The following is a 24,831-nucleotide window of genomic DNA, read 5'->3' as shown; positions in this document are numbered from 1 at the left end:
GAAGAGTCAGTGATGACCTTAAGGATGGTGGGAACCTCAACCCAAATAGAACCTCTAGAAATAGAGGAGCAAGTTTGGAGAAAAGATAATGCATTCTGTTTTAGACATGTTAAATTTGAGGTGTCTTTGGGACGTCTAGTTGCTAATGTCCAATAGACAGCTGGTGATGTGGAACTGGATATATGAATCTGTAAGTCCTGTACATAGAAATTCTAGTCAAACCCACCGATGATGATGAAGTCCCTAAGAGTATGAAAGAGACAAAGACCAAGGACAGATCCCTGGGAAGCACTCATACTTAGGAAGTTGGATGCTGATCCACACTCCTCAGAAAGGAGGAAAAACAAGAGAACAATAGCACCAAAAGCAAGAGAGGAAAGAGTACCTCACAGCAGGGTGTAGTCCACCACAGAACACAAGCTCTGAGAAGTCCTTCCAAGCTCCAAAGGCTTTGGAAATTGGTCTGTTAGTGGGCTGTATTTCTATGGTTCAAAGACCAGTCTAACTAAATTGGAGAGACTCTTCTCACCAGGGTGGCCCCATGGCGATACATTTTTTTCCTCAGCCAAAGCATATCCCATCTGCCAAGTTAGAGAGGAGTTGTGATCTCAGTAAGCAGAAGGAATACCCATACCAATGAAATCATGAATGCTTGAAGTATTGAAATAAGAAGTGTCATGTCGGGACTAACAAACTACTGGAAAAGAAGTGGCAACAGTCATGCACTTTTTTATGGTACCATGTCAGAAAGAGACCTAAAAGGGGAGGGCCATTTTTGCAGCCTTAGACGTGTGGAAGAGGGCATAGAAATGGAGAGAATGAGAGATTAATTGTCTCCAAGTGGATAAAATAAGGACCAGTATGCCATAAATAGGGGAAAGTTATGGTGCAAGAGAACAGATGAAAGGATCAAAAATGATGGGGAGTCCTATGCCAGGCTAAAGTTCCCCTGGATAGTGGGATTCCCCCAGTCAGTTCAAGTTCTCATCATCTTTCACGTGGACTCTTTTGTTTGGCATTTCATGCTCCTCTTCCCAACCTCTTTTCTCCACTTCTTTTCTCTGCCTCCTCTCTTTCCTGTCTTCTTTTACATCACTCCCTTCCACGTACTCTTTGACCCAGCCAGACAGGCCCATGTGCCCTTCCTAACATGTGATTCTCCATCTCCCACGGTTGTCCCCCATTCCTGTATTTGTCTCCCTCCGGCCTCTTAGAATCTCTGAATTCTTCTAAAACTCAGTTCAAGTACCTCCTCTTGAATATGACCCCTGCTGCTTCTGCCCACTTGCTAGTACCTTCTATTTGATCTACTCTGTATGTGTCTCATATGTACCCATTTCCATGTATGATATCTCTTTGTGCTCTCTGAGGACAAAGACTTATTTGTTTTTGTTTTTTCCCCCTGAGGCAATTGGAGTTAAGTGACTTGTCCAGGGTCAACAGCTAGGAAGTGTTAAGTGTCTGAGACCAGATTTGAACTCAGGTTCTCCTGACTTCAGGGCTGGTGCTCTATCCACTGTGCCACCTAGCTGCCCCGACGTATTTGTTTTTTGTCTTTGTTTCACCAATATACATAATGATCTTCATAAATTCTTGATCCATTGATTGTGTGGGTAGACCCTCAGTGTCAAGGTTACTAGGATGTGATCGTTAGCTCTATCACTGCAAAGATCTCTTTGAGTTGAGGGATAGGTGATCTGGGAAAGGGTCTCCTTAGGCTTCCGAGACAACCTCCTCTTTGCCTTGTCAGCATCCCTGGGTTCAGATCCTGCCTCAGACACTTAGAAGCTGTATGAACCTAGGCCAGGAGCTTAATCCCTCTCTCCTTCATTTTCTTCATCTATAAAATGAAAGAGTTGTGCTAGAAGTCCCTGCCAGTTCTAAATCCAAGAACCTCTGATCCTTTGTTTTCTAATTCTTTTCCCAATGAGAAGAATGGAGAGCCAGGAGTAATAGATCCATGTGGTCTGAATTCCATTCCCTCTTTGGCCCTGAAGCAATAATAATAATAATAGATGACATTTACATAACTTTTCATGGTTTGCAAAGCGCTTTTATATATGTGATCTTGTTTAAGCAATAGAAAGATAATGAACTCTGATGCTATTTACACAGGGTGACTGACATCTTCAATAAAAATGGCCCACTGGTAAAGCTGCTTTTAGTACTATTATGGCTTTTCCAATTTGAAATGACTAAAAACAAGCATGCTAATTTGAGATCCATTTGAGCACAGGAAATGCCATCTGTTTGCCAAGTTGATTATCTAAGTTAAAAATCTTTTACATTTCTAAATGGTATTTTGATACATGGGAATGAAAAGATCAAATAACTTGCAACGGCACCGATTTCAATCTTCCCCGGCTTTCCTCATAGCCAAACGGCATTAGCGGTAGTCCGGTAACTTCTAGGATAACATCAAATCCCTATTTTCCAATTTTGCCACATTCACACACAGCTTGAAGAGGGAGGAAATAAAAACATCCAACGGGCTTTGGATAAAGCCATCCCTCCTAGCCTGCCCCTGACCCAAACGGTTCCCTGCCCAGCTACACTGTTGACTTCCCAACCTCTGATTAAACATCAAAGCAAGCACTACAAGCTAGGTCTCTAGACTGATGTGTGGCAACTTCCAATGGTAAACCAAAATGATTTAGTTGAAGGTCCATGATTCCCTATAGGGTCCCAGGATCACGGAGCAAGAGCTGGAAGGTTTCTTAGATGCCTTTCAGCCCGTCGTGCCGAGAATAAACAGTGTGAGTAGAGACTGATATAACTAAAGTGGAGCTCTCAGTAGCCGGAGGCCGCAGGGGCTAGCTACCCTCATCAAATGGCCCTGAACAAGAAGTAAAGGTTGCTTATAGAGGAATTCTAACTGTGTTGTGAAAGCGAGAGATAACAGGAGCCCCCAGAATGAGTTTAGCCTACTTTCTTATCTTGCAGCCATCACACATTTGGACAAATATTTTTCAAGCACAGGCAATAACAAGTCAGGGCTTAGTACTGGTCCATGTGACAAATATTCTCCAGGCAATAACATTCCAAGGCCAGAGGACTTTTACAATGATTGACAGACAGATTCTAATTTTGACTTATGCGCGGTCTCAGGTTATCGATAACTGACCAGCAGATTCGATTTGCAGATTTTATGGCTGACAGGTAGATTTGAGGGGTGGTCTATTCCAGGAACTTGGTCATTACTGATCAACAGAGCATCCATCAGACAGTCAGCAATGTTTGCAGAATATTTTCACAGCTGCTACTTTCTGGATACACAATGGCAAGCGGGGGGGAGGGGGGAAGTAGTTTCTGGGTCATCGTGAGTTTGGAGTTAGTCTTTTCATGCCCGGCTTGCCTAGGGTTCTGGTTGGCCCAATAAGCCAAACTCCTTTATTTTATTTTACTTTTTTCTCAACAGTATTTATTTTTTCAAATATATGTAAAGATAATTTTCAACATTCATTTTTTTCTGACTGAGGCAACTGGAGTTATGTGACTTGCCCAGGGTCACACAGCTAGGAAGTCTTAAGTGTCTGAGGTCAGATTTGAACTTAGGTCTTCCTGACTTCAGGGCTGATGCTCTATCCACCTCAGCACCTAGCTGCCCCCAACATTCATTTTTGTAAGATTTGGAGTTCTAAATTTTTCCCCTCCCTTTCTTACCTCTCCCCCCTCCCCAAGATAAGCAATCCTATACAAGCTATAGATGTACAATCATTTTAAATAGATTTCCACATTTGTCATCTAACCCCTTCATTCTACAGAGGAAGAAATTGATGCAGAAGTGAAATGACTTGTAGCTAATCACATAGCTAGTAATTATTTGAAGTGGGATTTGAATTCAGGTCTTTGGAACTCCAAGTAGTATTCTATCTACCAAAGCCCTAAATTGAACACTTTTTTTTTCTCGGCACTCGCTATTTGTTACTAATTGGGCAACACTGTTCCCTACTTTTCTCCTGGCACTTTCTCCAGATAGTTTTGATCATGTGGTTTTTCCCTGCGCAGGCTCGGTCTTGGTTTTCTATGCTGGCCCGATAGCTATTATCCTGTTGGTCCCAATGATCATTTGTTTTGTTTCTTCCAGATATGACATTATATTCAAACAGCAGGTGGGAGCTGAGGATGTATTCTTGGGCATGACCAGAAAGGACCCTTCTACAGCCTGCTGTGAGGACCTCTTGGTGAGCTAGATCCTGATTTCAGAGATGCACCCAAAACAAATCTAATTACTCATTGTCTCTTGTTTACATCACACTAGAGGAATAATTGAAAACTTATTTTAAAAAACAAGAATCCCTATCAAGAAGGGTTGAGAAAGTTTTTCCCTTTTTAGACCAGCTGTGTGAATTCATTGGCATAGGGTACTCCTGGTGTGAATAGTCCCTTTACCTCCATGGAGCAGAGCCAACACTGAAATTTCTGATCTTAGAAAACTGCCTGGGTTCTGGAGATTGTGATTGACCCAGAGTCACACACCCAGTGTTAATCAGAAGGAGAATTTAAGCATAGTTCTTGCTGATTTTGAGGCAAGTTCTCCATCCCTTAGACTACAAGTCTACGGGGAAACAGCCTAAGTAGTTATAATAAGTCATATTCCTATACAGAGGTTTAAGGCTTACAAAGTACTTTCTTCTCAGCCTCCCCCCCAGGGGGTAAAGAGTACAAATGTGATTATCCCTGTTTTAAAGACTCAGAAAGAGAAAGGGACATGTCTAGCTAGAGTCATCAAAATGTGAAATCTTGGAGTCAGGACTCAAACCCATAACTTCTGATTGGGTTGAAAGAATTTGGTCTTCCTTCCACTCTACCAAACATATACCTATGCATATTGACAAAATGTATACATTAAAAATTCACACGTTTCCATCTAGATGTCTACATTTCCACAAATGGCTCCTGTCCCATTAAGACAGATGATAACACTGGACTCAATTTTTGTTCCTTGGGCTTTTCCCTGATGCTATCTGATTGACTCATGGCTTCTGCTAGATTACAGGCAGCCTGGACCAACGATTGTCTTTTGGAGACTGTCTTATCGCTTCTTTGTGTAGGTTGTTTTTTTAACGTGAGATCTCTGAGTTTATATACTGAGAGGATGAGTTAAGATTCATCGCACTCACTTCTTTGAAGGGCCACCATAACCAGTTGGAGAGCTTCATCAAGGCAAACGCATCTTGCCAGTGGCCTTCGTGTGCAGGGTTGAGGTTGAGCTCGGAGAATATTTGGAATCAACAAACCCCTTTCTTACAAGTTTTGACATGTGGGACTAACATGGTGGATCAGGCAGGAAGTCCATGTCCATTTTCCTTTCTATCCCTTGCATAGCTCTTTCCTTATGTCTCCTGTCCACCAGAGTCAGAACTCTGGATTTAGGTCAGGTCAAGTCATACTCTATGGTGCGTTCTCCACTCAGAATTTCACTAAGAATGTCAAGATTTAGCGATTTTGCCTCTAACCAAGATTTCCCTTGGGAACATCAGAATTCTCCAAAGGTCTTCAAAACAAAAGGGAAAAGACCTTAGCTTTGACTTGAGTACTCAGACCAATAAGCTATCGAGTCGTCCCTGTACTGCTACCTTGTCTCCACTTCACCATCTTGACTCCTTGGTGAACTAGTTCAACTCTATGGTATCCTCTTCCTTCAAGTCCCTTATACCTTAATCCTACTGCAGATCTTGCCCTGTTCCTCAATTTTCCCATTTCCCATAACTTTCTCCTGGACAGCTCCTCAGCCATATACATATGAAGGTCATAGCTTTCTTCTAGATCATAACCACTACTTGTACATGTCTCCCAGGGCTCTGTCCTGACTCCTTTTCTCCCTCTCTATACGATTTCTCTTAGTGATCTCCTCAGTTCCCATGGATTCACTTATTATCTTTATGCAGATGATTCTCAAATCTCTTTTTCGAGCCCTAACTACTCTCCTGCGCCAGTCTCACATTTTTAACTTTCTCCTGGACATCTCCACCTGGGTGTCCTATAAACACCTCAAACTCAACATATGTAAAACTAAATTCATTATCGTTCTTCCCAAACCATCCTCTCGTCTTAATTTTCCTATTGTTTTCATGGGTACCACCATCCTCCCAGTCACTTCCATGTGCCATCTTTGATTCATCCTCTCTCACACACCCCACCCCCATCCAAACTATTGCCAAACCCTATAGATTCTTTCTCTTCTTCTTTTTTTTTTGCTGAGGCAATTGGGGTTAAGTGACTTGCCCAGAATCACACAGCCAGGAAGTGTTAAGTGTCTAAGGCCAGATTTTAACTCAGGTCCTCCTGATTTCAAGGCTGGTCAACTCCACTACACCATCTAGCTGCCCCCAAACCCTATAGATTTTCCCCTTGCAACCTCTTTCATATACTCCTCACTTCTGTCCTTTGACATTAGCATCATGCTGCAGCTAGCCTCTCTAACCTCATGCCTGGGACTAATGCAATAGCCTGCTGGTTAGGAATTTTCTTCCCTCCAGTCTCTCTCCACTCTAGTCCATGCTTCACTCAGCTGCCCAAGTGATCTTCCTAAAGCACAGATCTGACCGGGTTACCTAACGTACTCAATAAAGTCCAGTGGCTCCCTCTCCCCTTCAGGATTAACTATGTAAGCTTCCATTTGGCATTCAAAGGCCTTCACAGCCTGCTCTCTTTCTGCCTTTCCAATCTTTTTGCACCTTATCCACATTATGTACTCCTTTGACCTAGTGATACTGACCTTTTTTGCTGTCCCTTGCAGAAGACTCTATACTTCCTAACTATTCATTTTCTCTAGCTGTCCCCCTTGCCTGGAATTCTCTCCTTCCTCACCTTCCCCTCCTGGTTCCCTTTGCTTCCTTCAAGTCTCAGCTAAAATCCCACCTATAGGAAGCCTTTCTTGATCTCCCTTAATGCTAGTCCCTTCTTCCTGAGATTATTTGTATATAAAAAGTGTCCCTTTAGTTTTCTGCTCTTTGCTAGAACAAAAGGGCTGCTTTAAATATTTTTGTCCACATGGGGCCTATTCCTTTTTCTTTGATCTCTTTGGTTTATAGGCCTAGTAGTGATATTGCTGGGTCAAAAGTTGTGTACAGTTTAGTGACTCTGGGACATACCCCATATTGCTTTCCAGAATTATCGAGCCACAATTTAAATGTTTCCCTTTGATGTCTGGTTTTTAGCTGTGTTATCAGAAATAAAATTGTAAAAGGTTAAAAAGTGGACAAGAAAAGTAAAGTTGGAAAAGGGACATGTAGCCGGCTTTTCCTAGAAGTTTGGCTGAGAAAGGGAAGAAAGATGAAGGACAATCGCTTGAGGACATGATGGGGTTTGTTTTGTTTTTTTTAAAAGGATGATGACACATACAAGCAACAGGGAAAGAGCCAGTAAACAGGAAGAGATTAAAGATGGAGGGGGATGATGATTGTGTGGGAATTCTGCTGAAGAAGACAGAACGGGATGAGATCAAGGGTACTTGTAGAGGGATTGTCCTTGAAGAGAAGAATGGTCCGCCTCTTCACCAGAATCAAAGGATTATAAGATGTGGAAGAGGAGAGAAGAAGAAGCTCTTGAGGAATGGCTCTAGTTTTCTCAGGGAAATTTTAGGTTGATCTTTAGCGGAGAAGAGGGATCTGGGGAATGCTTGAAGTTTGGAACAGTTGCCGAGGAGGAGAGTATGATACAGAATTAATTAGGGAAGTTTAAAAGAATTGCCTCACTGTAGTAAGGACCCAGTTGAAATTAGAAAACAGAAATTCATAGGAAACCCAATCAGCTCAGTTGTATTGACTTGCTCTAGCTTTGTTTAGCATCAACACTCAGCAACAAGTGAAGAGGAGTGAAAGAGGCAGATGGTGGGAGGGATTTGTGGTTTTGATTCAGCAACTATTGCAAGCTCCTTCTCCTGAATTCCACACTTCAGATCTCCCCCAGTATCATCAGTTATTCTCTTCTCTGTTGTTTCATTTTCATGGGATAAGTCAAGGACAACCCTTCTGCTTTGATACCCTTCCTGTCACTCTTGGCACCGGCTCCTTGAACCGCCCTCTCTTTTTCCCTAATGTATCTTCAAAGATATCAAAGTAAAAGTTAAACTGCTTCACTGTTTTTAACCTATTGCTTTAAAAGAGTATGACCCCCTTTAAGAAATCAGCTTGCCAAATCATTCATTCAATCTTGGGTATAGTTAATTGAGGTCACTGAGACAGAATGACATCCTATGCCATTAGTATAAAAGGCTAACTACTAGAAATGCTTTTTTTTCTAGGGAGATCAGAGGAACATAGAATTGGATCGGAGAATTAATGAAGGATAGTGAAGTGTAAGGAGGAAGAAGGAGGCCAGGTTGCGAAAGTTTTTAAGTTTTTAAATTGAAATTGAAAGGCCAAACAGAGCATTTTATATTGGATCTTGAAGGGGTTAGGGAACTATTGGGCTTTATTGAGTGAAGGTGGGCAACACAGTCAGACTTGTGCTTTAGGAAGATCCCTTTGGCCCCTGAGTAGAGGCAGGGAGACAGACCAACAGAAATTAGTCCCAGGTAGAAATCATGAGAGCCTGCCCCAGGGTGGTGGCAGTTGAGATACCTAGAAGTAAAAATCTAAGAAAAGTGACAGTAATAAAACCCATAGCTTCAAAATCTATATACAGAGTGCAATTTAAGCAATAAGCAAAAGGGACTAGAGTTCCCAATGCAAGGAGGCAGATAGGTAGGTATCTCTGGTTTGACAGAAAGGAAATATGATTGGAACATGGCTCTGATTGGATATGATTTATTTTTAAAAACCAGATTGGTCAAAGAGGGGTCTAGACAGCGTTGGATATTAAAAAGAAATAGTCTTGTGAGGAAACTGAGGAGCTAGAAGGGAGAAGCATGTAGGTAGAGATCCACGGAGGGAGAAACAGAAATGATTTTGCCATCAGAGTATATAACAAAGCCCCTGGCAGAAGCCAGTAATAAGCTGGGGAATTTAGAAAGCAGATCCTGGAGGCAGAGGCATGACAGAGCTGAGACACAGCGCTTCAATTATCCCCACATCCATTGGAGCGTTTTCTCTCTCTCTGCCAAAACACAGCAGCTAAGACTTTTTTTTTTTTTGACTTGCTTTAATAATAATTTCATCCTTCACAAGATGGAGGAACTCCCAAGGAGAAATTCCAAGATACAGCTGTTTCTCATCAGCCAGGAAGAGCTGGCTGCTAGAGTGAAAATGCTGTCCTCCTGTCCTCCCCCTTTCCTCGTCTTGGGGGATATGACCATGATCTCTTCGAGTTTTTAGTAGAAACGAAATATTTGTTTAGTTTGGCATGTTCCTTAGTCTGGCAAAGAACAGATTTTAAAAGGTTCAAAGGAGAGGTAGGATCCTATGGACCAGAATTTTACAAGGAAACGGGGTTCTCTTGAGAACAAAATTCTGAAGCCCCAAAGGGAAACAGTTCTGATTAGAGGAGGAAAAACTGGAGTTGTCTGAAGAGGCAGCTGGGAAAAACCAACTTAGATTTTTAAAAGATCCATAGAAAAGATGGAATCAAGGATAAGTAACAGCATAAATTCAAAAGGGGAGAAGAGGGGAGGAAACAAGCATTTATAGGACTACGTGCCAGGCACTGTGCCAAGCGATTTATAAATATTGTTTCATTTGATTCTCACAAAAGCCTTGTAAGGTAGATGCTGTTATTATTTGTAGGGAAACTGAGGCAGACAGCTGGGAAGTGACTTGCCAAGGGTCATCCAACTAGTAAGTGCCTGAGGCTGGTATAGTCCTTTAAGAACAGAGTCAAGATTTATATGTCTAATGGGTATTATATTTCTTTTTTTTAACTTTTTATTTTTTATTAAAGTTTTTATTTTTAAAACCTGGGCATAAACAATTTTTACCATTCACCCTTGCAAAACCTTGTGTTCCAGGTGTTATATTTCTATTTTTCTATATAGAATTCTATTTCTATATGTTTTATATATAATTTACATATATAATATTCCTATATTATATTATAATTTATATAATATACAAGATCCTATATTCTATAATATATAATATTTCTATAATTCCATCATTAATGGTTGAGAGAGTGGGTGGAGGGAAGAAGAGAATTTGGACCTGAAATTTTTTAAAAATAAGATCAAGAGTGATAAAGCTTATAATGAGCTGGCAAGAAGTCCTAAGCAATATAAGATTTTGTTTGCTTTTTAAAGCTTTATTGGGAAAAACAAGGAAAATTAAAGAGGGGATTGGACCTACGCCTGCTGAGAGTGGATGGGACAGTGATGACTGATAGCAGAGAGAAGGCCCAGCTGTTCAACTCTGATTTTGCTTCTATTTAGGAGAGTGACCTTTGGACTGGAGATAACAGAATGATGGGGAACTCACATACAACTGAAATAAAGAGCTAGTAAGAAAACATCTGGTCGCCCTGAATGAAACTTGATTTCTCTGGTCCAGATGAACTATGTCTTCCATGCTGAAAGAACTAAGAGATATAATTCCTGGGCCACAGTCAATTATAACTAAGAGATTGTGGAGAATGGCTGAGCTCCTGCAGGACTGCAGAAGTTTGTCTTGCTTTTAAAATAGAGAAGATAATAGAGTCTGCAATCTATAAGTCAATGAGTTGAATCTGATCCCTGGCAAACTTATCTAATGGATTATTTAAGAAGATGTGTTAGCACATCTAGAAAAGAGGTAGTAATCATAAAGAAGAAGGTCGATTGGGCTGAATTTTTCCTTTTTTTCCCATAATTACTAAGCTGCTAGATCAGATGAATGCTGTTCATGGAATCTGAATAAGTTTTAGCTACTGAACAAGTTTATCTTCTTGTTTTTTGTTATTAATTCTCAAAGAAGACCATGAGATCAGGGAATGCTATGCAAAGTCACCAGCCCCACTTTCTTCTCCTAAGCCATCTGCCACTGGCAAGATATAGGTCAGGAAAACTGGAGATGGCCCTGGATGCAGTGGAAGATGCTGGCCTTGTTAAGCTAAGGTCTTTAACGGTTCTTAGTTTTGATGCATATTGTGTCCCCCTTGACTTTTGGGGGTGAACTCTGAAACTCTCCTCAGACAGAGACCACTCTTCTGGGCAGTTAAGTGGTTTCATTCTGTTGGAAATCTTGGCAGGGACTGGCTACACCCTCTGTTGGGTTGAAGATTAGCCTAGGACACTTGAACTTAAGTGGTCTCATTCAGTTGGAGATCTGGGCCTGTTATTTCTATTGAGTGGCTTGAAACTCCAAGATGAGTACTCTCTTTTCAACTGGAAATCTAGGCCTGGGGGCATTGAATAGAAGCCCCAGCCTCAGACTTCTTATAAAAAGACAATTTTGACCTTCAGACCTCTGCAGGAATCCAAAGCAGGATGATGCTTTGCCAACGAAGCTCTCTTCCTGGCACAGCTGCTGCCAGGACTCTTGCCCGCTGTGAAGATACCCTCTTCTCAGTGATAACCTTTGTTATTTCTCTGACAGGACCTTGCCACTGAGCTTGCAAAAGCTTCCTTGCAAAACTGGCTTCTCAGAGCCAATAAAAAGCCCTTTCTTTGCCACACTCAGATTTTGGGGTTGTGAATTCTTTCACCTTAAACCTGTGCCAACCAGAGGGGATCCTCACACCCCAACTCTCTACCACTAGACCCGCATCATTTCCCTTAAGAAATGGACAACTGGTCTGGGATCACCGAGGGCATGACCCTGCCTGTCAGGACTGCAGACAAAAATAAGGCTGGGGTTAAGAAGCTCCAAATCTCTTCGGTGCTTGAGAAATCTCTCCATCCTGACCGAGGCTGGAGCAGAGAAGCCTATCTTCTCCCAGAATTCAGAGGAAATGTGGGAGAGTTTTGGGAGCAGGACAAAAAGGTCATCTGCAGGTCTGAGAAGAGAAAATTGGGTCCTCGATTTCACCATTAAATCACACTCCAATAAGGGAGCAGGATAGAAGGGAATAATAAACGAGCATTTAAATGATAGGTCACCAAGCTGGCGAGGCAGAGGAGAGGTCTCAAGGCAGCTCTTCAGTTCCCCTGCAACCCCCACTCCATGGGTGGAGGGGCAGGTGAGACCAGAGTTCCAGAGCCAGAGTGAAGGAGAAGCCCCTCCCATAGCAAAGAGAAATTCAATGGTCTTACCAGCCACCTCTGGGGATAGCCAGGGTCCTGATGTCAATGTCCTGGTGGAGCGAGGGGGAGCTTGACCAAGCCCCAAACTCCTGCCGGAGGGCAGGACACTGGGGAAGCAGCTTGGGCCTGTAGGCAGTCCCTCCTCCAGTGCTCCTCCTGCTCGAACTCAGGGCAAGGACTGGGGAGCTTAAAGCATGGACCTCTGTGGTTCCCAGATATAGTGAGTCAGCCAAGAGTAGGGACTTTTCTCCAAATCTCGCTTTAATTTGGCAACCTCTCTCCTCAACTGCAGCCTGATTCTTGTCATTAAAGACTCCAACAGCTGTTTTTAAGGGAGAAATTTGAAGGACCAAATCTGGCTTCTGCAGCTTCCTCCGTATATCGGGGGCAGATTGTTTCACATTAACATCTCCCAGGACAGATCAAGGAGTGCGTTGGCCTTGGACCCCTCAAAAAGCTGGGTGGGGTCCCCAGAGCAATGGCCAGGTTTCTCCTCAGTCTGGGAGAGATTTGACATTGAAAGAGCGACCTCTGCTCTGAGTGTCTCTCCCTGAGAATCTGCTGCTTCTCCCAGGGGGCAGAAGTTAAAATCAGTATCCTGAGGAGGAGAAAAAAGGCTGGGAGGCTCAGGATCAGGTTCAGGTGAGAGAGAGTCAAAAAGAGAGGGTCTTGTTCTGGAAGGGATTCAGAAGCCTCCTGATAAGTACTGCATAGAGATGCAGAGGGGGGCTCCCGTGTCTCTAGGGGAGCAGGAAGGAGGGAGTTTGATTTCCTTCTAGCAAATTTAAGCAGCATCCTGCCATGCTGTTTTAATTTAAGCTGTTTAGTTTTGAGATCTTTCAAGCCAAATTTGTCTTTGTTTTTTAAGAGACTTCCTAAGGAAAGTTCCTTAGAAACAGAAGTGTTTTGTCCCATCTTGTCACAAGTCTTAGTTTCCCGATTCTATAGCTCCTCGTCCGTCTCCAGAGATGGAGAGATGGCAAAATGCTCCCTGAGTAAGGGGGCTTTTGTCAGAGAATGCAGGTATTCTCTTTTTATTACAGCTTTTTACTGACAGAACATATGCATGGGTAATTTTTCAACATTGTCCCTTCCAATCACTTCTGTTCCAACTTTTCCTTTCTCTCCCTCCGCCCTCTCCCCTAGATGGCAGGCAGTCTCATACGTGTTAACCATGTTAAAGTATATCTTAAATACAATATATGTGTACATATTTATACAGTCCTCTGGTTGCACAAGAAAAATCAGATTCAGAAGGTAAAAATAACCTGAGAAGAAAAACAAAAATGCAAGTAGTCCACATTCATTTCCCAGTGTTCCTTCTCTGGGTGTAGCTGATTCTGTCCATCATTGATCAATTGGAACTGGTATTCACCCTGCTGGTCATTTCTTACAGAACAATAATATTCCATAACATTCATATACCATAATTTATTCAGCCATTCTCCAATTGATGGGCATCCACTCAGTTTCTAGTTTCTGGCTGCCACCAACATTTTTGTACATACAGGTCCCTTTTCCTTCTTCGACATTTCTTTGGGATATAAGCCCAGTAGTAGCACTGCTGGATCAAAGGGTATGCACAGTTTGATAACTTTTGGGGCATAATTCCAGATTGCTCTCCAGAATGGTTGGATTCGGTCACAACTCCACCAACAATGGAATGCAGGTATTCTCAAGGCGTTCCTGAGAGAATTCTGCTTGAGCGTTGAGCTCCAGTGACTAAATCTTCTGAGGTATTTGGGTGTCCAGCCATACAATAAAACAATAAGAAAAGTTTGGGTTTTACTTCATCAAGATTTTCAGAGTTTCCTGGTCAGGGAACCAAAAATGATGCGGATCTAGTGGTAAAGAGTTGGGGTGTGAGGATCCCCTCTGATTGATGCAGGTCTAAGGTGAAAGAATTCACAAACCCAAAATCTGAGCATGGCAAGGAAAGGGCTTTTTATTGGCACCAAGAAGCCAGCTTTGCCAGGAAGACAGACTCCTCAATGGCAAGGTCCTATCAGAGAAATAACAAAGGTTATCACTGAGAAGAGGTATCTTCATAACGGGCAAGAGTCCTGGCAGCAGCTGTGCCAGGAAGAGAGCTTCGTTGGCAAAGCATCATCCTGCTTTGGACTCCAGCAGAGGTTTGGAATTCAAAATTGTCTTTTTATAAGAAGTCTGAGGCTGGGGCTTCTATTCAATGCCCCCAGGCCTAGATTTCCAGTTGAAAAACAGTACTTATCTTGGAGTTTCAAGCCACTCAATAGGAATAACAGGCCCAGATCTCCAACTGAATGAGACCACTTAAGTTCAAGCTACTGGGAGTGTCCTGAGCTAATCTTCAACTCAATAGAGGGTGACAGACAATAGAGGGTCAGTCCCTGACAAGATTTCCAACAGAATGAAACCACTTAACTGCCCTGAAGGCACCCTCAGTCAAACTGATGCAAATTGTGTCCCCCTTGACTTTTGGGGGTGAACTCTAAACTCTCCTCTGAGTTTGCATCCGTTTGACTGAGGCAAAGCCTAATCAATAATTAAGTCTAGGTAAGAAATGAAGCAGAAAATGGTCTCTTTTACCTACCTAAAACCAATCAATCAATCTGAGAGGGGAAGACCCTCAGTGTTTCTGACTAAAAGAGAAACAATTGCTATTTACATTCACTCTGAGCCCCAAACAATGACCAAGTGGGGTTTGGGCTAAGGCTTATTGTTGGCCAACCAAAAGAGCCAGAGTGATTTGGGTTTAAGGCATGGTCCTTTAGAAATATTGCCCATGAACCCCAAGCTGTCTTGCGAGGTTTCAGGGATCAAAATTTATGTTCCTTTGGGTATAGCATAGGGTGATACCCTATGTGAACAGAGGGAAGGGAAAGGAATGGAAAGGGGAAAAAAAGAAAAAAAGGAAGGAAGGAGGAGCTGTGTTGTGCAACTGACCAGTTCCAGTTGGGTCCCTGGTGGGCCAGCTCCTACTACTACTCACAGAGGTTGTTGTTTGTCCTTTGTTGTCACAGAGAGAGGTGATTCCATGACATGCAAATGAATTGGATTTAAGTGAGAGAGGGATGTGCGAAGTTATCAGCCTCATGTTCATTCCTTCAGAGTCATCCAATCCAGTGGCAAAATCTAGATCAGGATGACTCACATGTTTATCAGTATCTTGGCTAACGGTAGAGATAGTATGCTCACCAAATGTGCAGACTCCCTGAACTGGGAAGGGTGAATAACATTCTAGACAACAGGCAGCATCCAGCAAGATCTTGAAAGGCTGGAAGATGAAGCTAAATCTAATCAGATGAAGTTGAATAGGGATTTATGCATAGCCCTGCACTTGTCTCCAACCAAGCTATTTCCTGCAGCACAAGTTGGAGGAGGCCTGCTTAGATAGTTTGTCTTGGAAAAACCTTGGCATTGTAATGAGAAACATGGCTTTCAGTGATAAGAAAGAAGTCATTCCTCTATATTCTGCTTTGATCAGACCATAGCTGGAGTATTTGTTCAGTTCTGGGCACCATGTTTTAGGAAAGACACCAATAAGCTCTGAATAGTCATAAATGAGCAAACAAAATATGAAGTGTCCTAAGTCCATGTTCTGTGAAGAGAATTTACTGAAGGAATTGGAGATGTTTAACCTAGAGAGCAGAAGCCTCCAGGGCCCATGATAACTGTGTACAAGAGGCAGTTGGTATAGTATTTAGGACATTGGCATTGGAATTGCTGAGACCCAAGTTGTAAAATTTTGCTTCAGATACTTCCTAGTCTGGCCAAATCACTTAACCTCACTGAACTTCAGTTTCCTTATCTGTAAAATGAGGAGGTTAGACTCCATAGTTTCTTGGTCTCTTCCAGCTCTATCAGAAATGAAGGATAAACAACTCAAATCTCATGAGAACATTTGGAGAATTCTCTTGTGCTTTGTTATTATGTGGTTTCTCTATTTCTGGTTGAGTGAATTAGCTAATTGGCATTATAAATATTTATCATGATAGCAACACTGCTGTGTTTCCCCGAGGTTCCCAGTTTTCTCTTTCCAAAGCGATCCAAAGGAGCCAGCTGTGCCTGTCATGCTGGGCAAACAAGAGGTACATGGAAGCCTGGGATGCCAGTGCCTCAGGGGTACCTCCAGAGCTTACAGTGAGACCCCTCTCTGAAAGGTTCCCTTCTGAACTCCAAACACTGAGCGTGGCAGAGAGCAATGAGAATAAGAATAACAACAACAATATGTTGGAATTGACGATTCACATTAATACCACAAAGGCACTTTGGACTTTGGCTCAAATTCTGGTTCTTACTTGTTTACTAGTCCCTGAACTCAGTTTTCTCCCTGAAAAGGTGGTAACTTCCCTTCATACTTCAGAGAGTTATGAGGAGGATCCATTGAGATTATGGATAACATAAGAGTGTTCTGTAACATAATAATGAAAGGGGAACCTGGACCTTTGTTGTGGTAGCGGGAAGGACCATCCCAAGGGCTGCTACCTCCACTGTTTTCTAGGCTTCTCTGAGCTGCAAGGACATTAGCATGGTAATGCACCAGTTATCCCAGGGGCCTGATGGAATTTGAAAGGGCAAGTGAAAAGGCATTTGTGTTCATGCTCTGTTTATATTTTTAACAAACCTGACCTAGTGAGAGGGAAGAGATACCCTACTTGTAATCTGAGGCAAAGAAGAGGTAAAAGGTAAAAGAACGTGCCTGATTCAGGAATAAGTATTGGAGGTCAGAAATGGCTAAGTTTTACCAAAGATGCTGAGGATCTGTTTAATGGGGGAATGAAAGAAGGGATTACCAGATGCAAAGCCCAGTGCTACACTACAGATACACTTAGAAAAAAAGCAGGCCCTGCTCCCCAGGAGTCCACAGTCTAATGGGACAGAGGATAGGGAGCAGAGGGGCCACATGCTGACCAGTTTGAGGTGTGGGGGCTGAGTGGTGTTGATGAGGGTTGAGGGTACCGAAGAAGAGGTTAGGCAGGAATGGGTGAGGTTCAGTTCTCCAAGGCAGGGTTTGGGCCAAGAAATTCGCTAAACCCAAAAGCTAGGGCAAAAAGCTTTATTGTTAAAGAGACACCAAGAGGGATTCTCTTGGCGGGCATATCATTCTCAAGAGAGAAGTGATCTGCAAAGAGTCATTTTCTGAAGACCCATTTTTTGCATGAGTCTAAGGGAAGTCTCAAGTGGATGTGAAATCTTGCCGGGGGTCAGGACTTCCTCCAAGAAAGCTTATCTTGCTCCAGAGGATACAAGACCATTTGGGTTTGTAGCTCAAAGGAGACATTTTGTTGGTGATTTTACATAATTTACAGGGCTCACTCAGATCTTACTTACAGATTCTCACTCAGAGAAAACAGAGTTTTACTCTTATTAGTGTCACCTTAAAGAGCAGGGACAGGCCCCCTCAGACTGCAGCAGGGGCAGTGGCAGCTATAGCAAGGGCAGGGGCAGCAGCAGCTGTAGCAGGGGCAGGGGCAGCAGCAGTAGGGGTAGCAGCACTGCATCACTAAGGCAAAATTTTGGCAGCTGAAGCTCAGTGGATGGCAGTTAATGCACAGAAACAATGGGTGATCCTGGAGAAGCAGCAGAAGCTCTGTTTCATCTAATGATGGTCATAGGAGGGGAATTTAGCACTTGGAGAAGATACAGAGTGGAACTGAGAAACAACAGAATCTACCAGCCAAGCCAAGCAGCTATGGGAGGCAAAGCCACCCCGGTTCGGGTCAGAGGCTTTCATCAGCCAAGGCACATGATAGACGGCACAGAGACTAAAACCTTTCCCCACCTTGGAGAAGGACTTGTCCAGGGACTGACAATCAACAAGCACATCTTTCATGCAAAAATAAAAACGTTTAAGCCTTCAAAGAGCTTATATTCTAGGGACAAGTAGGTATATGCAGAAGCATATATGTTTGTACAAAATGAATACAGGAGGTTTAGGAAGTGGCACCTATGGTTGGGTAAAATAGGCAAAAGCTTTGTGCTGAAAGTTGTGCTTGACTGGAACTTTGGGGCTGTGTTCCTTATTTGCACACAAATCTAATGGAAATTAGATTTGATTTAATACCTAATTTAAATATGGGGGACTAAGAATGGCCTCATTGACTTTTCTGATATTTACCTTACTGATTCAGCTAGGTAGAGCAAGGGGGTTGGAGTCAGGAAGACTCATCTTCCCGAGTTCAAATATGGCCTCCGCCACTTATTTAATTGTATGATTCTGAGCAAGTTACTTATCCCTGTTTGCCTCAGTTTCCTCATCTGTAAAATTAAATGGAGAAGGAAATGGCAAATCACTCCAGTATCTTTGCCAAGAAAACCCTGAATAATATCACGGAGAGTTGGACGCGAATGAATGAACACAATTCCAATTCTGATTAAATACATTGCTATTTGATTTATGATTCCTACCTGTTCACTGGGTAAAAAAAATGCATTGAATGGGGGCACAAGATGAGTAATATCCCCAAGCTGAATGTAAAGGGTAGCATGACTCTGATGTAATATAGCTTCTAGGGGACATAGCGATAATTTTAAGATTCCCCTGTTCTAACAAAATGTCAGTGATTCTAAATCTTCTGGCTTTGGAATTTGTGATCCCGAGGCCCTGTGATGTAAGAATGCTATTGTTCTGTCAAGATTGGAAAAATCCTCTGGCCTAGGAATATAATAATATTTCTTCCCTTAGACTTTAGGGAAGATAATTAGAATCACTAGATCATAAGACTCTAACCTTAGGATGCTTTTGTTCTAACACTTCTGTCTGTCAAAGATTCTAAAGTCTTTCAGCCTTAGGGTAGTCCTAGGTCTGCTGATCAGTGATAACCAAATTCCTGAGACCTCCTCAGTTCTACCTCTAGGCCATAATATTAGCATGTCAGTGACATGAAGAACTGGATAAATGTGTCTCCTTGCTCCAGGTCCTTTGCTAAAATCTTGGACTTTAGCCCACTTCCATTGGCATTACAGTTACAATAAACTTTGCCCCTTGACTTGGATATGGATTGAAGCCTGCAAATTCTTTTGAGACACCTCTGGATCCCCAACCTTTTGGGTTCCCTTCCCAACCTCAACAATTCCAGAGTGGAATAGCATACTTATTCCAATACAATTTTTGTAAACTTGTTACTCACAGACGAAAATTATAATTCTACTTAGAATGTAGACTAGAACACTTGAGGATTGATCAGTTTAGAAGATAGCTAAGTCCCAGTTAGAAGTTATCTATTTCCTTGGCCCAGTAGTTATTTACCTTTTTCAATGTATTTTCCCTACAACTATTTCTCTAGGCCAAATAGAAAAATCTGCAATTGTTTTCAGAGGAAATCATACTTTTCTGATGCTATTTCACTAGTATACCCAAGGGCCGTTCAGGCAGTTATGAGCTTTTCTTGATGGGGTCAGAATGACAATATCTAGTTCAAAATACACGTCCACAATGGCCGTTCTCTTTGGCAAAAGGTAGATTTATTTAGGGCAAGAGGTTACAGACAAAATGAAAGTACACAATAGACACCAGGAGTAGTAAATATGAAATAGAGTTGGGAGAACGTATAGTTAGACTAACCAGAGTTAGCCAGAGTAAGGAGAAAAGATGCCATTAAAGGAAAGGCACCATGAGGAGGGAGGGAGAGTAACCTCACAGTGGGCTTAGTCCTGAAAATGATTTAGGAAGATCTTCATCTTAGGGAAAATATAGCCTTGGGGATTTCTCAGGTGCAAAGGCATTAAAGAGGGAGGGTCAGAGAGCTAGGTGGAATATACCTGGCAGACTAGGTCCCAGACCCGTCTAAAGATAATGCCAATCAAAATAGTCTGGGAAAGCTAACTTCCTTTTTATATGCAATTATGGTTGATAGAATTTACATTATGATTGTCTTAACTTATGGTAATAAGACAGTCTGGGAAAACTAAGCTCCCATTAAGGTTGTCTCAAAGGTTGTTGCAAATGTCTTTAAAGATGATAACTAGATTGGAGACGGGATGGATGAGTTAACAATAGACTCTGACTTCATGTTATTCTATATGAACAGGATTTGGGCGTCTTCCTAACAGGGGAAGAGAGTAAGTCATATCACTCTGGTTTGCATATCAAAATGGAAATTTCCCAGGCCACAGTCCTAGCTGAGTTAGGGCAAGTGAATTTTTTTCATCTCTTATCTTCTTATTGGTATGGTCCTTGCTGTGTAACCAAGGACTGGGCTGGATGGCACATTGGTCTGGTTCGGCATTTCTTATGCGGAAAAATGGGAAGAGGACCATTAATAAATTGTCATAAAGTTTAGGAACTTAGGTAGGTATCAAATTTTTTGGAATTTTTTTCTTGTTTCTTGCAAAATTTTCTCTTTGATCTGGGGATTTCTAAATTTGGCAATAATATTCCTGTGTGTTTTCTATAAAGGATCTTGTTGAGGTGGTGATCAGTGGATTTTTTCTGTTTCTACTTTCTCCTCATATTGCATCACTCTAGGACAATTTTCTTGGATCGTTTCCTGAATTATTGTGTCAAAGTTCTTTTTTTGGTCACCACTTTCAAGCAGTCCAATTATTCTTGTGTTTTCTTTTCTTGATCTGTTCTCCAGATTTGTCATTTTTCTTATGTTTCCCATCCTGTTCTATTTTCTCATTCTTTATAATATGTTTTGTCCTTTCTTGATCTCTCATAACTTCACTGGTTTCCCCTTGCCTGATTCTAATTTTCAAAAGAATTATTTTTATCTTTGAGGCTCTTTCTCCTTTTCTAGTTGGTTGATTTTTAAATTTGATTCTTAAATTCTTTTTTGAGTTTTCTAAATTCTCTCTAGGCAGGGAGCCATTTCATGTTACTCTTTGGGGGTAGAAGTTTTTTTTTTTTACTTCACTGTCTTCTTCTAAAGATGAATGCTGGTTTTTCCTCTTCCCATAATAAATTTCTTTGGTGAGGTTCCTTCTTTATTGGTTCTTTTTTTAAAATATAAAGTATTAGTATAAACACTTCTAATTGTGGGGTGGGGGATGGGGGGGATGAAGCTTTCTTTCAGCTCTCTCCTCTGACTAGGAACCTCAAACAAAGAGCTCCATCCTCCTGCAAGTGCCTACAACCAGCAGCATCCCTGTTCCCCTTGCTTCTGTACTTGCCAGGAACTTCTTCTTGCCCAGGGTCGAGTCTCAGCCGCACAGCTAGGCTTGGATTCAGACCTGGACTCTTCATACTGTCTAGGGAGGTGAAAGAAATACTTGGTGTTTCTGGGAAGCTAGCCAGGAGGTGTTTGAATTTCACATGAGTTAATCCTGGCCTGGGGATCTTTCTTCAGATCTTGTTGGTTTGTGCCAGAAGGACCCCTGTTCTGCCCCAAATCTTCTTGATTTTTCACCTATGTTTGCCCTGAGTTGCAAATTTGTTCTATTTGTGAGGAAAATCTAGAGAACTTGAAATACCAACCTACTTCACCATCTTCCCAGAATGCTCCCTGAAATTTTTTTATATTATAGTTAGGAACTTTCTGTTATCACAGGAGCCAGAAAATTGTAATTTGTTGGTTAATCCCCTTTATTCCACTATCTACCATGTTCAATTGATCAACAAACATTTATGTGCAGATGATGAGGTTGAGGAGAGTTGTTGATGCCAAATGTTCAGTCTTATCATTTGGTGCTTAAACCCGTCTCCTTGTCATAATGCAAACTCCAGTATCTTTTTCTTTTCTTTTGTCCTACTCCTCAACTAAGCTGGGGTGTAACCGAGAACCCAGCAATATCTCAGTGGTACACTCATTCTCATGTTGCCCACTGGGTGGTGAGTGATGGACCTAAAGTATGGATTTGCCTCCCAAATAGGTCACATCCTTTTCTTAGGATAATTGCATGTAAAACACATATCCTCACTTCTCTCCAAGATGCTGGGTTAATGGATGAGGCCGATTGAGGGTAGGATTTTGGTTTTGGGTTTTCTATGGGTGTTTGTGCTCCCCAGCATTGCAAAGGGGAACAAATGTAACATCTGACCATCTAGGATTTAAAACACATGCTTTCTGCATTGTGTCTCTGTGTCTGCCTGTCTGGTCTTTTTGAGTTTTTTGTGACTATCTGCTTTCTGGGGGAAGGTAGAAAAAGAGAACCCTAGAATTTTTAAAAATAGGCCCTTGGGGAGACCCAAACCACTGCCATTTTGCCCCCAGGCACCATCTGGAAAATCACAAGCCTGTATCACCATCTCATGTCTTTAGCAGTCTGTGCCATCTTAAAAATTTTGAGGCTCTAGAACAAATTTGAATGTCGGAAAGCTTCAAAGTCGAGCTTTTGAAAAAACTGGCATTCCAAATTTTCTCCTAAAGATGCAGCTTTAAATTTGTATGCATTTAAATTGGAAATATGGTTCTAAATTGTATGAGACTAGAATCATGATTAATTGGTATGTGCTAAAACTGTGAACTTGTTTATCTGTGGGTTCATTAATCCTTAATATTGAGGTATTGCTACTAGAAATTTAAATCTGTATTTGGTTTTAAGTCCCAAACTAGGCCTTAAAACAAAGTTCTCTGGTAACTTACTCAACCTAAAGAGGTCATATGTTTGTATCTCCTCTAATTGGATGAAATATACTTAAGGTGCTATGTTGCTTTCTAAATTATATATTGTGCAATTTGTAAAAATTGCATGAGCTATGTTTTAAAATTCTGTCAGCCCTGTTGGACATGTGCTATAAATTTTGTGAAGTTTCACCCCAAATTATTTAGCTATCTACCTATGTTCTGAATTTTAAGATTATCTTCTTTTGAAATTGTAGCTGTTGAATTTATTAAATCTTATAAAAAGTTTGAAAGGATTTTAAAAAGCAATTGATGAGATTAACAGTTTTGTTACAGAGAAGGAAAGAGAGGTTTTCTCCCTCCATGCTCCATTCCTTCCCTGACTGCAAGAATGTGTGAATGGGATACAGCTTTTCCCCTCACTAGACTCGAAGCCCCAGACTTAGTACTTCCCCATCTTGCTAACTGGGCAAACAAAACCACTGTCAAGGTCATCAGCCCTAGAAAAAGAGCTTAGTATGAGAGAGGGAGGGGAGCAGTTTCCCTCGAAAACATGAAACCAAGTCTCTGAACAGAGTCTGATAGAATGAAACCACTTTCCAACTCTAGATTGTAAAAACTTCAAGAAAGATCAGTCTCACCGGGGTGAGAAAGGTGTTCAGCCCAGCTCAGATAGTCTCTGGGAAAGCCGGTGAGAGAGTCTTAATCACACCAACTCAGCAGTTGAGACTCTCAGTCCTGGCTCAGTAGAGGAACAGATCAATGGGGCGGCCTCCAGTTTCAGCTCAGAAGGCAAACTCTGGGAAACGAGGCTGTTTCCTGAAAAGAGCCGATAAAGCTGGTGAATTTGGAAAGACAGCTTTTTGAACTCTACTTGAGGATTGATCTTTCTAACACTGATTTCCCCACCGTGTTCCTCTGTATAGGACTATTCCTGATCTAATAATTCCTGAATCTGGCAATAGGGTGAGATTATTATGACATGTATGGTCAACGCTTGTGATTCATATCTGAATCAAACAGAGCTAAGGACGCTTCATCTTGTTATCATGTCCCTGCTTTTTTTTCTCTTATAGAAAATGTCTATATTCAAAGCAAGTAGCCCTTTGCTGCCTTTCTTTCCTGGAGATAGAATTCTTTTATTCCAAGTTGCTTCTAAAAATCTAAGGAAAAATGATAGTCTAGGAAAACAGTGAGGTATCCTTGAGCACCTCTGTCCAACACTATCATTTGAAACAGGGCTACCTGGTGACCCATTGGCAACAGGAAAGACCTGGTCCAGGACAAGATCTGTGCTGCTTTGCATATTTGTTAGGTAATCATTTGAAAAACCTCTTCCTTACCTGGAAAGATACTGGGTGGGGTTTATTGAAAGACTTACTGTTTGTACAAAAACTTTTCAGTTTGGTATAATCGAAATTTTCTATTTTGTGATCAGTAATGATCTCTAGTTCTGCTTTGGTCATAAAGACCTTCCCCTTCCACAGGTCTGAGAGGTAAACTATCCTATTTTCCTCTAATTTATTAATAATTTCATTCTTTATGCCTAGCTCATGAACCCATTTTGACCTTATCTTGGTGTACGGCGTTAAGTATGGATCAATGCCTAGTTTCTGCCATATTAGTTTCCAATTTTCCCAGCAATTTTTATCAAACAGTAAGTTCTTATCCCAAAAGCTGGGATCTTTGGGTTTGTCAAAGACTAGGTTGCTATATTTGTTGACTGTTTTATCCCTTGAACCTAATCTATTCCACTGATCAACTAATCTATTCCTTAGCCAATACCAAATAGTTTTAGTAACTGCTGTTCTATAATATAATTTTAGATCTGGTACAGCTAAGCCACCTTCATTTGATTTTTTTTTCATTAATTCCCTTGAAATTCTTGACCTTTTGTTTTTCCATATGAACTTTGTTGTTATTTTTTCTAGGTCATTAAAATAGTTTTTGGGACTCTGATTGGTATAGCGCTAAATAAATAGATTAGTTTAGGTAATATTGTCATCTTTATTATATTTGCTCGCCCTATCCAAGAGCATTTAATATTTTTCCAATTGGTTAGATCAGACTTAATTTGTGTGAAAAGTGGTCTGTAATTTTGCTCATAATGCAGACAAGATTAGAAGGGAAGCAATAAACTGGGAAAATATTTTTACAGTCAAAGGTTCTGATAAAGGCCTCATTTCCAAAATATATAGAGAATTAACTCTAATTTATAAAAAATCAAGCCATTCTCCAATTGAAAATGGT

General features: G+C 41.4%; 1 protein-coding gene across 2 annotated transcripts in view; it reads left to right on the top strand.

The window, feature by feature from the left end:
* DNAAF6 (dynein axonemal assembly factor 6) overlaps nucleotides 1-24,831 on the top strand; it is a 79,393-nt gene that overhangs the window by 28,372 nt on the left and 26,190 nt on the right. For both annotated transcript variants that reach the window (XM_031944893.1, XM_031944892.1), the window contains exon 5: nucleotides 4,088-4,184. In XM_031944893.1, coding sequence (XP_031800753.1) covers nucleotides 4,088-4,184 — 97 coding nt within the window. The remainder of the gene's footprint in view (nucleotides 1-4,087; nucleotides 4,185-24,831) is intronic.

The sequence above is a fragment of the Sarcophilus harrisii genome, chromosome X, assembly GCF_902635505.1.
Source record: "Sarcophilus harrisii chromosome X, mSarHar1.11, whole genome shotgun sequence".
NCBI classification, from domain to species: Eukaryota; Metazoa; Chordata; class Mammalia; order Dasyuromorphia; family Dasyuridae; genus Sarcophilus; species Sarcophilus harrisii.
The sequence above is the reverse complement of the archived record's forward strand: the minus strand, read 5'-3'. Positions and strand labels throughout refer to the sequence as shown.